General features: G+C 36.3%; 1 protein-coding gene across 1 annotated transcript in view; it reads right to left on the reverse strand.

The window, feature by feature from the left end:
- The window catches only part of PTPRQ (protein tyrosine phosphatase receptor type Q), a 196,462-nt gene that overhangs the window by 34,419 nt on the left and 145,741 nt on the right, over positions 1-16,302 (reverse strand). The window contains 2 exon segments of the mRNA XM_049783346.1: positions 5,920-6,048; positions 12,345-12,444. Coding sequence (XP_049639303.1) covers positions 5,920-6,048; positions 12,345-12,444 — 229 coding nt within the window.

The raw sequence follows: 16,302 nt of genomic DNA on the forward strand, positions 1-16,302 counted from the left end.
GACCAGAATCTATCAGCGAACTGTTGATACTAAAATGTAAACTACACGGTTTCATATATAAGTCAAATTTTATACACATTCTTATTAAAAGACTGGTAAGTATTACACTACTAGAGATTTTCCATTTTCTACAAGCTTGCACCTACCTTAAAATCTCATCACCCTTTGCCCCATTTCTCCAGAAAATGAGGACTCTATCCTTACATTATTCTGTCTAGAAAACTACTTGATAAAGGATAACATTGATCACTGTGTATTTAAATACTTTTATATTGATTTTATCTAATAATATTCAGTATAAAACATATACATACATTCATGTACCCCTCAAATCAATACACATACAAAAGGCTATATCTTAATACTTTAGAATTCAATAATTCTGGAGTAGCATCACGATTGTATTTACTAGATTAACAATTTTAGAAACCTATTCTACTTCTCTGAGTATGTTTATTTTTTAATCTGTGAAATTGGAATAATACTTTAATCTTATCCACAAAACATTAGTGAACAGAAACTATTATATGCAAATTTTAATACAGAATAACTAATTATACACAAAGCAATTATTCTGTTAGAAAACCCTGTAGAAAAAGTTTAAAATTTTGCAGACATTATAAATAACAAAAATATAAAAATACTTTCTGATTTATGAATTAGACTCATAATATCTTTTTTTTTATTTTGCCACACACAACTATGCTAAGGGCCCTATACTGTCCGTGCTCAGGGTTCAGTGTTCATGGCTACTTGATCTGTGCTCAGGAATCACTCCTGTCTGGTTCAGGGATTATTTGACTGGATATTAAACGTGGATCAGCCATGTGAAAAACAAATTCCTTACCCATTGTACTATCTCTCTGAACCCTCGTATTATTATTTTAAATGTTTTTTCTAAGACATAAGTATGCAAAAAGGTACTGTTAAAATAGCATTTACTTTCTTTTGTTGGAATTTTTAGTTCTGAATTGACCTAAGTCATCAAATTAATGCACCAACCAAATAATGCCTTTAACTTAGTGATAATTAGAAAGGAATAATATACGACTTCAGAAGAAAATAAATCTCAAGTCAAAATATCCATAACGTTAATTACTGTGATTTAATTTCCCTCCCCCCCCCAATTTAGTGGCAAAAGAAATAAAACTTTTTTGATATATTACTGGATTAAAAAGTGATAGTTAAAAAACTTAAAAATATAAAATAGTATCCTTCTGAAAATTCAGACACTAAAAATATGGTTTACTTAATTTTGTGTATCATTTTCATGGGATGATGGTCTTGCTGAAATTAAATTAGTTAAAAATAGTTCAGAGAGTCACAGAGATTATACTAATCACCATTTTATCATCCTAGAAACCTTGTTACAGTAGTCTCTAAGGAAAGACCACTCAGAAAGTTTAGAAGGCTCATATACTAAGTTGGTGAAAAGAAAAAGATAAGTCCAATATATTCAATATTCTTCCTAAGCAACAGTCTTTGCTTAACTCGAGTCTAAAATATGCACAGGGAAATGCTACAGTTATCATTCTCAGCAATCTTTTGTTTGTTTTGGGTCCACACCTGGCCTTAATCTGAGGCAATTCTGGCTACTCCAGGCTCTTTTATGGCCATATAAAGATGTATAGCATTGAGAAAAATTCAGAGTCTGATGTAGCATGAAGAAAGTAGACAGTTTGGAAGAAAAAGAACATGTTTAAGCCTTAAGTACAAAGAGCATATGTGAACAGGGCAGATTTAAAGGAAATAATCAAAATTTCTTGCTGTGAAACAAAGACATATGACATGTTACTCAACAATTTTGAAGCTAATTCAAACTCTTGCTCCTTTATTCCCAAACACCACCATCCATCTCTATGTCTACCCTCACAAAATCTGTGTAGTCATGGATATATTAAGATCTTCCAGAATTTATAAACAGGTGAAGACAGGCAAGTGGTATGGTGTCTACCTAGTGTGCGCTAGCCTAGGACGGACTGCAGTTCGATCCCCCAGCGTCCCATATGGTCCCCCAGGCCAGGAGCGATTTCTGAGCACATAGCTAGGAGAAACCCCTGAGCCTCACTGGGTGTGCCCACAAACAAACAAACAAACAAACAAACAAAAAACAGGTGAAGAGTTTTAGAGTTGCATTGAAGGATTACCCCATGTATTTATGCTCATGAATCATTTTAGACCCACTGATTATCATTTTACCAAGCCTAGCATATTGTATTAGGAACTTTATTTACATAGAAAGCCTTGAATAAATAGTAGAGAAATCTCTGTAATGAAATGAGTTAAAATTTGAATTATTTGATAATTTAATCAATTTCAGAGATAATTCTATAGGTCACTGGGTTTACAAACAAGAATATTTTTCTCTATAACATCACCTGGAAGCAATCCTCTACCACGGAAGACCCTACCACTGCTCAGACATCGACCTGCTCAAAAGTGACTTCTCTTAACACTGAGAAGCCTTAACAACAACAATGACCTGCTTACAGGACAGGGCTCCCTGCATTGCCCTTTAATGGTGAGGTGAAACTAGAGGATGCTCCACATCCTGACTTCAATGTAGGATATGCAGATTCCAGGATCTTTAATACAGAAACATGATACCAACAACAGAGACTGTGTGAAAAATAAAAGTGTGTTGGCACTACAGACAATGTCTTGGATTGGACGATCTAGCTTGCCTGGAGCCTAGATTTGGTCTTATGCCAGGAAACTTCAGGGGTCGGGTCTCTTTGCATTTAGGCCAAGGTTATTCCTTTCCATGCCCCTCATATTTTGGTGGGCCTATGCAAACAACAATTGCCACTCTAACACCGTTTTTACTCTTTGACTCTAATCCTTAAAAAAAAACCCACTTAAAATTTGAGGTTAACTTAAGCTAATATGCATGTACATGGAAATGTAAAAAATACTATGCCTCTAATGTTTAAGGAGTTACGTAAGTTTTATGGCTTTAGATTGCCTTGTGTGCTGTTAAGAAATATTATAATGTGTTACAATCTGGGGACTTGAGGGACAAAGTAATTGTACATGAATTTTGTTTTATTTATCTTAATGTTCTTTGGCTGAAAGTTCAAAGTTAAGATATTAGCAAGGGGACTTTTCCTGAGAATTATGTTATGGGTGATTGTCCTTCCACTGTAACTTTACCTTGTCCTCTTTCTTTGCATCTTTGCTCTCATAATTTAAAAAAAGAAAAAAGAATATTTTTCAGTGACAACTACTGGAATAATAGCAAATAACTGAGTATTAAAAATCTGGAAGATACATGCCACACTTTTCACTTCCTAGAAAAAAATAGGCACAAATTTTCAATGTGGAAAAAAACAAAAATTATTTTGAATACAGATGAAAAACATTTACTCATTCTTTTACCAATAAAGTGATGTAAATTGACATGAAGTTCTAAAAGTAAGGAGTTAAATGAAACAAAGCAGTCCTTGAGGCAAGTAGTAAAAAAAACAGTTCTTAAAGAATACTTTCTAGGCATAGTTGTACATTTTTCATTTTTGTATGCATTTTTTCTCCTAAAGATCTACTTATGAGAACTTGTGAAGAATTAATCAGTATTGTTTTTTTCAAAGAATTTTTGTTTTGTTTTGTTTTGTTTTGGTTGGTTGATTCCTGGGCCACACCTGGAGGTGTTCAGGAGTTACTCCTGGCCCTAAGCTCATAAATCACTCCTAGTGACTATATAGGATGCTAGGGATTGAACCAGATCAGCTGCATGCAAGGCAAATGTCCTACCAATTCAGCCTTTCAAAAATGCTTTTAAAGTATTTTATTGTTTTTTTTTTGTTTTGTTTTGTTTTTTTGGGCCACACACATTTGATGCTCAGGGTTTACTCCTGGCTAAGGCTCAGAAATTGCCCCTGGCTTGGGGGGACCATATGGGACGCCGGGGGATCGAACCGCGGTCCTGATCCTTGGCTAGCGCTTGCAAGGCAGACACCTTACCTCTAGCACCACCTCGCCGGCTCCCTTTTGAAGTATTTTAAAGCATATCATTCACATTATAGCATGAGTAGATTCAATTGCTTAAAAATTAGAATTGAATTGAGATGGGAAGCATTACAGTTGGTACACTTTGTAGAAGAGACTAGGAACCCAACTGAGAATCATTGAGAAGCCGAGTACAAAATAGAAAGTGGGAGATCACTACTGAAATTTGGAAGCCCCATAGCAGAAAGAAGAAAAAGTTTTTTCTATTTTTACACTATGGTCTTTCTAGAGCTGAGACATAACCTCACAGGAATAAATCCTTATTTGACCTATAGCAGTTTCATTTGGGCAGATTACCCTGGATATCAACTGACTGATCTTTGACACATAACATTGTTCTTTTTGTTTTTGTTTATGGGTCACACCTGGCTGTGCTCAGAGATCATTTGGGGTGATTCTCCAGAAACCTTACAATATGCCAAGGATTGAATTGGGTCTTCCGGGTGTAAGACAACATTCTCTCTGCTGTACTATTTCTCCAGCCCAACATTCTTTTGCCTTATTTTGTTTATTTGTTTTAGTTTTATTTTATGAACTGTGGTTTACTATACTGTTAGTGTTAGGATTTCTTGTGTACATCCAGCACTACAACCTCCTCCATTGTCTGTGTTCTTCAACCATTGTTCCAGTGCCTCCCCTCAAGAGTCCCCAACATTCTGTAGTAAGAGTCTCACAAAAGATGAGTTCTCAGTTTCTTTTGCTTTGGGGCACTTGATATTTCCCTACTATGTTTTATTAAATCCTATTTATGAGAGAATTCATTCCTTATCTGTTCCATTTCTCCTAATTAACTTCACTCAGTAGGATGCTCTTCAAACATTTCTTTTGTAGAAAGTTTGTCATGGTTAATATACAACTACTGTAGATACAGTCTTTGGAACACTATCCATTTTGCATAAAAACAAGACATTAGAACTAAAACAAACAATAAATGTGCAAACATAAATTTTTATACAAAACAAATTCTTATAATTTATTCCTAAAATCGAGTAACTTCTTTTTAGTTTAGTTAGAAGGAACTTGATTCTTAGAAGATATTTCCAAAAAAGGACATTCAAAATTTTTGCCAAACAGCAAATATACTTGCAAAGCAAAACTATCTGCTAAATTAAAACTCTGGTAAATAAAAACTATGAACTCAAAAACTGTTTGATATATTTTCAGTTAATTTTAAAAAGTTTAACAGGTTGTGCAATCATTTCATAACAAAGTGCTTAAGCTTAGAAACATCACAAATATTATATCTTTAACTTACTTAAAAATTTTAGCTATCTTGAGACAAACATTTTCAAATGTGTCAACATTCTAAAATTTTCAAACTATTTAAAATTATTCCTTACTAGTAAGTATTCACTATTATAATAAATACCAACAATACATATTTAGTTATACACATGTTTTACTTTTCCTTTAAAAGATAACTTTTATCTAGAACTTATTTTTTAAATACTAGGTAATTAAAATGCCAATACACAATTTATACCTTCAATGTAATTAGATACTAACATAGGAATGATAAAGAGCTTCATAAAAATGATATAGACAATACCAAGGAGTTATAAACTTAGAGTTGTGATTTAAACACCTAGAAAGTAGGATGTAAAAAACTCATCACATCAATGATTCAAACATCACCCAAACATTTCAAGGTACAAAAAATGTGTATCAGAAACAAACTGGAAACTTGGTTGAGCATTCAAGTTCGATGTTCATATTAAACTCAAAGTATAGGAAGATTAAGTGGTTCTCTGAAGACTAGTAGGAAGGGTGTAGAAGATGGAGGTCACCCTTTGAAAGAAGATCCCTGTGACCTATGTAAACAGGAGCCCCACAAACACTTCCAACAAGCTTAGGTCACAATAGGGTCATGACTCCAGACCCTCTGGACCACTGTTCACCCGGGAATTTGCTCACCGCGTTAATCTCTCATCCTTCAGTTCCAGATCTGCCACTGTGATGAGTTGATCCAGCTTGAATTTAGTGTCAATAATTTCTGCATCCCGAGGAGAATATGTACCACCTTCTTTCTGCTTCTGTCGAATTCTAAAATAAGTACAGAAAAGCTCAAGAAGAGACTAGCACAGAGCAGATGATAAATGAGGTTGAGTTTTCTTGTCTGGTAGAGAAGGAAGTCCAAGAATTTCTTTGCTAGAATTACTTTTAAGAGCATGTGGCAAATTTATACTGAATCAGTGTTTTGGTTTCTGCTTGAATCTACAATAAAATCTACTAATTCATCTGAATACGTTGTTTCGTTGAGATATCAAATAGTAGAGAGAATGAAGTGACCAAGGCCTGAGTCACAGACACATAGAAAATGTGGAAAAATCAAAACTGAGGTTGCAGGTTTGCATCTCCTATCTTTGTTTCATAGACGTGTCATGATAAAAGAGAAATGACAAAGTGACAGTAAAAGCCCATACTAAAATACAATGTTCTGGCTCCCACTGTCACTACTGTTTGAATCCATTGCCATCTGGGAGCTGCATGCCTCTGCTGGGCTGGGAACCCTGCCTCCAGGACCCCATCCCTGGAGTCTTAACTGGCCCATGGGGAACTCAGACCACTCCAGCTCAGAAGCAGACAGGTGGGTACAAATGGGGGTTGGGAAAGGGAATGCTGTTTAGCAACCCCGCCCACCGGGCAGGTTTTGGCAGCTCAGGTATTCTAAGCTCGGCCTAAGCCCCGGCTCCCAGTGTCACTACCATTTGAATCCATTGCCATATAGGAGCCCTGTGCCTTTGCTGGGCTGGGAGCCCTGCCTCCAGGACCTCATCCTCCGGGCCTTCACAGGCCTTATGAAAGAGATTTCCCCTCATCCTCATCAACCCTTTTACCCCAAACTCTTTTAGTCTACCATGATACCAAAATGCTCATAACTGTCTTACATGAAAGAAATCATGATGCACATGATCCACTGGATAATAATACATGGTATATACTGCCTATACAGTGCTCATTACCATACTACATTTTTTCTAGAATGTTCTAGATACAAGCCTTTCTACAGTAAAGTTTACCCTCACCAAACCAGATTGGACCAAAAATGAAATTTTTTTTCTGTTTTTAACTGCTTTTTCTTTCTCTCTTCCTTTTGTATTATATGTCCCATATCAACTGGGCCTGCTTTTAAACTGTAACCCATCAATCAATTGATGAATACATATGTTTACCATACTAGAGGCAGTTTAATTTATCAATTTCATGGTATAGTCTCCCTAAACAGTGCTCATTTCCATGTCACTTGGTTATTTTTACTTAAAATCCATGATTACTCTTAACACTACACACACACCCTAAGCTATTCCTTTCACCAATCTAGTTTACCTTTACCAAACACGACCAGCCTAAAAGGGAAAAAAGGGAAGGGGAACCTTTATAAGCATATTTGCCAGCTATACTTCTTTTTTCCCCTTCTTCTCTTCAAAAGTATTCTGTCCCATATCACCTAGGAAAGCTTTTCAAACGTAATCCACGAACCTATCTGGCTGCCAGTGTAGGTGCACAAGTGTCTGTGCATGCCATATCATTGTCAGTCTAATTTAATATATATCTAATATAATATCTACATTGTATAGTGTCATCCCCTCTATCATAGATAACCCATCTCCCCTTTTTTCTTTCTTAACACTTTACAAACTCTCTTCAAGCCCTTCATGTTAATTCTCCATATTTAACCTATTTTTTACTCATTCTTTATTTCACTCCTCACAAAGCAGAACATTCTTCTCCCCAGCCCAGCCAGATGCCAACCAGCCCACAAAGTGAAAAGACAGATTCTCAGCATGAGAAGAAACCTATAGTCTGCTGCTTTTGATTTGCTCTTGGTGACCCTCTGCCTTCACCTCCCAGAACCATGGACTTCTGCTTGTTACCAAAGTTGGTTCCTGAGAAATCCCCGCTTAAGGACATTTTCTGTTATGGTACTGTTGGGAGCCATCCTACCTAGATTGCACAGCTTGAATCTGTGCACCGGATCTTGCCCCTTCCCTGTCTATTTCAAAAGAGTTAAAGAAGACCTATAAATTTCCTTTGAATATTTCTTTTAGATACACCCCTTTTATAGGCATAACCATTATCGAACGCCTTCTCATATAGCAGCAATTTACCCTATCCTCAGGTTCCATTCAATATACTAGTAGTATACTACACTATAAATACTAGTAAACAAATCTTTGTTCAGAGTTCATGTAAACAAAACGCTCTGGGGTCTTTCAGTTTTGACACCTCGGCCCCCATATGCACTTGTGACACTGTCCCTTTTTGCATAGGCACATCAAAATGGGAAAAGTTAACAGTTGCTAACAAGTTCTTATCTAATAGAGATGGGAATACAAAAATTTTTATACTGCAGTGGGACCTTACACCCTAGACACTTGGCATAATGACTTGACAGACTCCAGTTGATTCGACACTGACTATTCACCCCTTGAACAGAGGATACCACCTATGGAAACAAACAAGATTTCTCATACCAGCACCAGGAACATAAATTCTACCAAGGAAGTCCCTACATACAGTGCCATGGCACTGACTTACTCCAAAAAGTTTTTATGTCACCCTGACAACCAGGCAACAGCAATAGTCTGCTTTTAGGCAGGATTCTCTGCAATATTAACTGATGAAAAGACAGAACCAGAAGACACAACACACCACCTGGTCTTTGACACAGGACATGTACAGAAACCAGGATCTAACACTTTAGAAACCTGACAGTAACAACTATGAGACTGAAGAGCTAACCACCAAAAATGACTAGGGGGTTGGACAACTGAGTATGCCTGGTGCCTTGAGTTGGTCTTATGCAAAAGTGCTTCCGGGGTAAGATCTCACTGTTTTTTAGGCCAACAGTATTTATTTTCAATTTCTTCCATATTTTGCTGTGCTTATGCAAATGACAATTGCCACACAAACACACACACACACACATTTTTTAAATGTGTTTCCCATCTCTGGAGAAAAAAATGGGAGAATATTAAACATTTGGCTACTGCATTAATGACTTTATAGGTGATACAATAATTTTCACAAATATAACTGCTAATGAGAGCTCTCCCCTTCCATTTTCTTAATTCTCTGTTCTCATTCTATTTCTTAATAACTTTGCTTTCTGTTATCCTAAAACAAATGTATACTGATCAGTTATGTCAACAATGTGATAGTTTTATTTAAATAAATAATTAAAAATAAATAAAATACAATGTTTTATTTTTTACATACACGAACATTTATAAAAGATAAATATGCTTCCAGCTTTCCTACCTACTTTAAATTGTGAGATATTTACTATTACTTTTATTATCAGAAAGTTCTATTTCAAAAATAAAGTTCTATGTAACTGAAAAAAAGAACAATTCTTTACTTATAAGTCCTTTACATACTTATCTTACTATACCATATTGTGATTCATGTAACTGCTTCTTTAGCATTTAAAAAACTTGTATGCAACTTATTATGACTTATAAATTAAGGATGTGAGAAAACGTACAATGCCATTACTTTCAGGAATATTTTTTTTTTGGTTTTTGGGTCACATCCGGCAGTGCTCAGGGGTTACTCTTGGCTCTATGCTCAGAAATTGCTCCTGGCAGGCTCAGGGGACCGTATGGGATGCGGGGATTCGAACCACCATCCTTCTGCATGCAAGGGAAATGCCCTGTCTCCATGCTATCTCTCTTGCCCCTATTTTCAAGAATGATACAACTTAGTTGCAAAGTAGGATTAAAATGTAGAAAGCATAAGAAAGAGTGGTTCAAATGAAAGCTCATATAATATTGCTGTATAATGTAAATAAACCTCTTTGAGGTTTATTCACAGCATATATTTCACTTGTATGAAACTGGACTTGATATGCAGCACCACACACTCACACACACAAAATTTTATATCAGAAAATACAATTAATAGTACCATTTAGAAGAAGCAAACAAATAGGATTGACTTTATATTTCAGAACAAGAAAGAAGTAAATGATTCTCATGAACTAAACAAAACCCAATTAGTTGCATACAACTAACAATATTTAGGTGAAACAATCCATTTGGCTAAGAAGCAGTTAAGAGTATAATGAGCAATTTTAGAATGAAACAGGGGCATTTCCAGGGAAAATAAGGAGTTCATTTAGTAATTGTATGAGAACTCATAAAAGATTTTGAGGAGAAAAACAAGATATAGCCAGAATAGTATCTTTAGAAATAAAGACAATATGTCTCAAATACAGGCAGGAGTAGGGAAGAAGGGGAGGGCATTGGTGGTGGGAATGTTGCACTGGTGAAGAAGGGTGTTCTGTTTATGAATGAAACCCAATAAAGCATTATTACAATCAAGCTTTTAATCATGATGCTTAAATAAAGATTTTATATATATAAAAATGGAATAGGACAATAAATCTTACAATATGTATGTCTTGCAAAATATATCTTTAGAAGTATCTAAAATAATAACTTTTCCATAATATGAATCTGCAAACTGTATATTATATAAGGAATATGCTTTTTTTTTAAGAGGTGAGGTGATTGGGCCACATTCAGCACTGCTCATGGCTTATTCCTGACCCAGAGCTCAGGAATCACTCCTAGTGGTTTTGAGGTGGGGTTGTGTGCAAATCAGGGTCAGTCACATACAAGACAAGTGTCTTATTCTCTCTACTATTTCTCCAGCCCTAGGAAAATATTATTTCCAGAGTGCCAAATTATTTGTCAAAAAAATTGCGCATTTGTTTTGTTTTCTTAACGAAGCAGTGCTCTGGTGATTGGAGTGGATGGTAGGGATTTCAGGACTCCAAGTGATTCTTGAGTCTACTAGGCATGCAATTCCAATGTGGGCCTATAAATCATTGGATCTTGTTATTTGAGGGATTACTATCTCCATCCTGGCAATCTTCAGTGGTCTCCCAGGCTAACTTGATTGCTGAACTGGGGATCCAAATGGGATGAGGCGCATGCACCTTGGCCCCATCCCCCAAATTATAGTTTAAGAGATTACAAGATGATACTTAGGAGATATAGATGAGATAACACCATTCTTCAAAGAAAATACAAATTGAGCTGATTGGAGTTGGGAAAACAAATATCTTTACATTGATGCGGCCCAGGGTTTGATGCACCAAATAAAAAAAGAAAATCTTATTTGGGCCTGGGAGATAGCTCAGAGGATCAGAGCACATGCCTAAGGGGGACCACAGTCCCCTTCTAGATACAGTCTGGAGGATTTCAGTGTCATTATCAAGCTGGACCAGCATCCTTTTATGTGGCCATCAAACATCAGACTCAGAGCACCATTGGGTTTGCCTATCTCCAATAAGAGGCTATTTTTGTAAGTGTAGTCCTGCCAGTAAGATTTCTCCCGAGATCCCACAAACAACAGGGCAACTTAGAGGCTGAGTTTAAGATCTTGAATGAATGTTTGGAAAATCTAGTAGAGTGTCTAAGAATGTGAGTCAAAGAAAGGGGTCACCATTGTTAGTAACTGGACCAATTTAAAGTGCTTTCTGCATTAAACTCTTTTTATACATACTAGAAAATGGAGACCTTATTGAATTATTTAATTAAATGCATCATATTCATAAATTATGAATAAAGAAGAAAGCCTACCATCTTCTGCTCATGTCTTATCTCTTCATTTTCCCCTTTCAAATCCATCCTTTCAGTCCTACTTTAGGACAATGATCTATTTCACTAGCTAGCAGTATGTTAAACTTCATCAATAGAAGGCACTAGAGTGACTTGTCTGTGGGTGGGTATAAAGTTGGTTTCTTTGTATGTACCATAACAACATGTTATTAGTCTTTCAGAAACTCGGACATCAGCCTGGATGAGTTTGAGGTACCTCATAATGCTTTATCTCTTCCTTGATGAAAGATTCTGAGTATTTCAGACCTTAACAATCCACAAAGTCTGGGTTGCTCCTACACACAAATTCCTATCTGTCTGCTTGGCAAAAAATGAGGAATATCTTCCACAGAACAGCCAGTCTTTTCCTCTGTTGTATCTCTTCTCCCAAGGATAGATAATGGGCAATATGCACTGTGTTTGGCTGTTTTGGCCCTGAAAATGGTTTCTTTCTAAATCTTTGTTCTTTCATTGAAGAGAGAATGCCTGCTTTGTTTCCCTAGCTACTCTGGATATTTTCAAGCTCTCTAAAATATCACTATTTGTATTTTACTAATACAAATATCTTTAAAATATCATTATAAATATTTCACTAGTTCTACAAGTTAACCTATTTTTAAAATGTAAACTATTTCCATTTAAATCACTATGATGGCTTCTATCTTCTAGTTCCACTGAATAATGTCATAAAGCATCATAAAAATGAATGTGAGTTCAAATCTATCTTACCTTGCAAATGCAAAAATCGCTGTTCCAAGAAGAATGATTGATAGAATGCACAGAGTGACTGAGAGAATAATCTCTACCATTCTTTCTGAGAGCCCTTCACCTGAAGCAGAAGGAGACACAAATCATTCAATAGGATTATGGAATATGGTCTTGAATCTAAAACAGTATGGTTTTTAAAAAAATTCTCAAGATTTACAATAAAATACACAAATTTCTTTGGTCTCCTAACTTTTGACTTCAGTCTTTGACTTCTTTTTTGCTATTTTAATCACTACCTCTATGGATTCCTTTAGTTTTAAGGCTTTTATCTATTTTCATTCAAATAATTCTTTACCCTAAGGGAAACTATAGTGATTCCTGGGAGCAGAAATGGCCTGGTGGGAAATTATTTTTGCTTATACCAAAGTAGATTTCCATTGAGGCATGCTGAGTAATTGTTTTTTCTTTTTTGGAAAAGGGATGGTAGGGCAAATAAGTTTGTGAAACTCTGATCATTCGAGAATAATTAATTGTAGTCTTCTCTGCTCTTTCTTGTATCTAGGAGTATAAGTAAATCAAATTTATAAATTATATTAAAGTATAATAAATTAAAATTTCAAAATTGATATGCCAAATTTGACCTCCCACCTCTTCCAACTTCATCTTTCTACCTGTTAGCTGATGGCAATTTTTCTGTTGTAGTTTTTGAGAACAGAAAATTGAAAGTCATCCTTGACTATTTTGTTCATAAAAAAAAAAAAACAACAAAAACTCTGAGGAAATCTTGTTGGCTCTATCATCACCAAACTAAAAAGAACTAAGGAAACTTGGCAAGTTGCAGTTTTCAAATTGAAAATAGAAAACAAAAAGATGAAAAACATCAAATGGCTTATCAAACTCTTAACAGTATAGAGAAAAGATCAAATGGTTTAAGAATTTTGCTTTATATTAATGTGTAGATTATGTCTTTCTTATAATAAAATTTGTAGCAATTATATTTTATAAGCATTTAAATGTTTACTCTTCAGAAGCAGAATTTATGCTTTATATAGCATAAAACTAGTATTAAGTGATTTTGATATATGAAACTACACAAATGTCACCACTAAATTTCAATGAAAGATACATTTTAAAATAAAATGATTTATAGATAAGGTTATAGCTAGATGTAAGCATTTTCTCTAGCTCTCTCATATGAACTACACAAAAAAGATAAAGCTAGTCGTTAGAGGAAAATACTGTTTAATAAACATAGAAGAAATAACAGAATACAAAATTATGTTTTATTCCTGGGGCTGAGTGATTGCACAGCTGTAGGGCTGCTGACCCAGGAAGGACCTGGGTTAGAACCCCAGCGTTCAATATGGTCCCCCACCTAGGAGAGATTTCTGAGCCCAGAGCAAGGAGTAATCCCTGAGTGTCAACAGGTATGATCCAAAAACAAACAAACAAAAATCATGTGTCATTCTTAATAAAATAATTTATGTGAGATTAATTTATGTACCTTAAATTACTAAACTGCTTAATAGGAAATTGTATATGTACATAGAATCAAAATATTTACTAATTAAAACAAGACAATTGTATATGTACTTAGTACCAAAATATTATTTACTAATTAAAACAAGGTATTGGGGCCAGAACGATAACACAGCAGTAAGGCATGTGGCCAACACAGGACAGACCCTGGTTCAAATCCTGACATCCCATATGGTCCCCCAAGTCTGTTAGGAGTGACTTCTGAGCACAGAACCAGGTGTGACACAAAAACCAAAAAAAAATTTAAAAAGGTATTAAAAATAGCCATATTTTTTGGCATTATAAAACGGCTTTTTAGACACTGAAAAACTTCTTAAAAGTCACAGGACTTCTTATACACCGGTATACAGCATGCTGAAGCTTACTCCAGCTTCAGGGACAAGTGATCTGCTACCCCTCTTACTGCCTCATCCCATACAGCTGCCAGGCATCATCACTCAGTCCTCTGTCCTGATTCATCTTTCAGGGCACACAGAGGAACTGAGTTATTTTTTGCCACATCTCATCCAGCCACCAGGTATTTGGCTTTCCCATGCTCAGTCCTCTGTTCAGCATTTATAGGACACAGAGGAAGTGCTCTTTCTCCCTCTAGCTGTCCTATTAATCACTGCACCCCAGTTAGTTGCTCTTGGAGGAGCCCCCTCTCCCTCCTCTCAATGTAGATCACAATTAAAAAATCACAGTCACTCACTATAAATGACAAACGTAAAATGATTGTTGGCACTCCAAAGTCTAGCTTTATTAAACATATACTGCTAACCTTTGAAGGTTCTACTCTTCTTCTCTTACGTTTTTTTTTTTTTTTTTTTGGTTTTTGGGCCACACCCTGTGACGCTCAGGGGTTACTCCTGGCTATGCGCTCAGAAGTTGCTCCTGGCTTGGGGGACCATATGGGATGCCGGGGGATCGAACCACGGTCCGTCCAAGGCTAGCGCAGGCAAGGCAGGCACCTTACCTCTTGCGCCACCGCCCGGCCCCTTCTCTTACGTTTTTTAATTTCCATTTGGTGTGCATTAAAAGTGAGGTAGTCTTATATGGTGAATATAACCCAAACCTAGGGGGTCATCTTATATGCCTGGCCTTATACGCAGGAAAATATGGTACTTTCCAGTAAAGCAGTGCTTCTCAGTTATTTTCTGTCATGCCCCCCTAGGAAGAATAAAACATTTTTCATGCCCTCCCCCGTGAGACTGCAAATAGTATCTTTGTGTGTGTGTGTGTGTGTGTGTGTGTGTGTGTGTGTGTGTGTGTGTGTGTGTGGTTTTTGGGTCACACCGGCAGTGCTCAGGGGTTACTCCTGGCTCCATGCTCAGAAATTGCTCCTGGCAGGCACGGTGGACCATATGGGACCGCCGGGATTCGAAGCGATGACCTTCTGCATGAAAGGCAAACGCCTTACCTCCATGCTATCTCTCTGGCCCCTGTAAACAGTATCTTTATTAAAAGAAAAACCTTTAACCTGCAAAACAAAAATATATAAAATAATTTGAGCTGATTTTTTATTCAGAGGTGATGTCTGGATTAATGGCTACAATGAGCATGTTTTGCAATGCATAGCTTTTCGAAGTGGGGTTTGAAGCAGGACACAGCAACTCTCAGCTCCAGAGACATACAGAGACATAAACATGGGGCTTAGCTTGTTATGACAGTGTTTGCCGAGGTCAAACGTGCCCTCCCTTTACGGAGCCTCATGCCCCCCCCCTCCCCGGGGAGCATGCCCCACTATTTGAGAACCACTGCAGTAAAGGAACATGGTTTCATTACCATTGCACTTATCTATTAATTTAACATCATTGAAAAGGTGACAATCAGATAGTATATGTCAGATGTTGGTAATTTGGGCCTGGGCAATAATACTTATAAAGCATCTTACCAAAAATATTGATTGCAAATACTTATACCCAATTTCAAATTTATTAAAAAATAAGAAAAGGTGAAAAACTTAAGATAACACCAAGAGATAATGATCAGACAAGTTCAGAAAGAAATCCTACGGAAAAATTCTTCTGTGACTTTACTGAGTCATGTTGGGGAAAAAGAAAAATATCTCCTTAGGGTAAAGAGATCAACAGACTTAAATTATATATAAGGTGTTAACTTTTTAATTTGGATACTAAATCAGTCACTGTAAAGAAAAAGAATCAGTAGATGTTTGAAAATCTATCAATACAGATATGTGAGACCAGACCAAGCCAGGGTCAAAGCTCTCTCCTTTGCCCAGAGTTGGTCTCTTCCAATAGGTATCACATCCATGTGGGTAAGGAAAGGGTCATTCAGAACTGAGATTCAGAGCTATAAAGACTCTAAAGATTAAGAAGAAACACTTGCCTCATCTCAGTTCTTTGTTCTTTTACTAACCAAAAATTTAATGATTGCTGTCTCTTCTGACCAGTAGGAAGGTGGTTTAAGGGATCTCATCCAGTTAACAATTTATTAGTGA

Source organism: Suncus etruscus, chromosome 11 (genome assembly GCF_024139225.1).
Source record: "Suncus etruscus isolate mSunEtr1 chromosome 11, mSunEtr1.pri.cur, whole genome shotgun sequence".
Lineage (NCBI taxonomy): Eukaryota > Metazoa > Chordata > Mammalia > Eulipotyphla > Soricidae > Suncus > Suncus etruscus.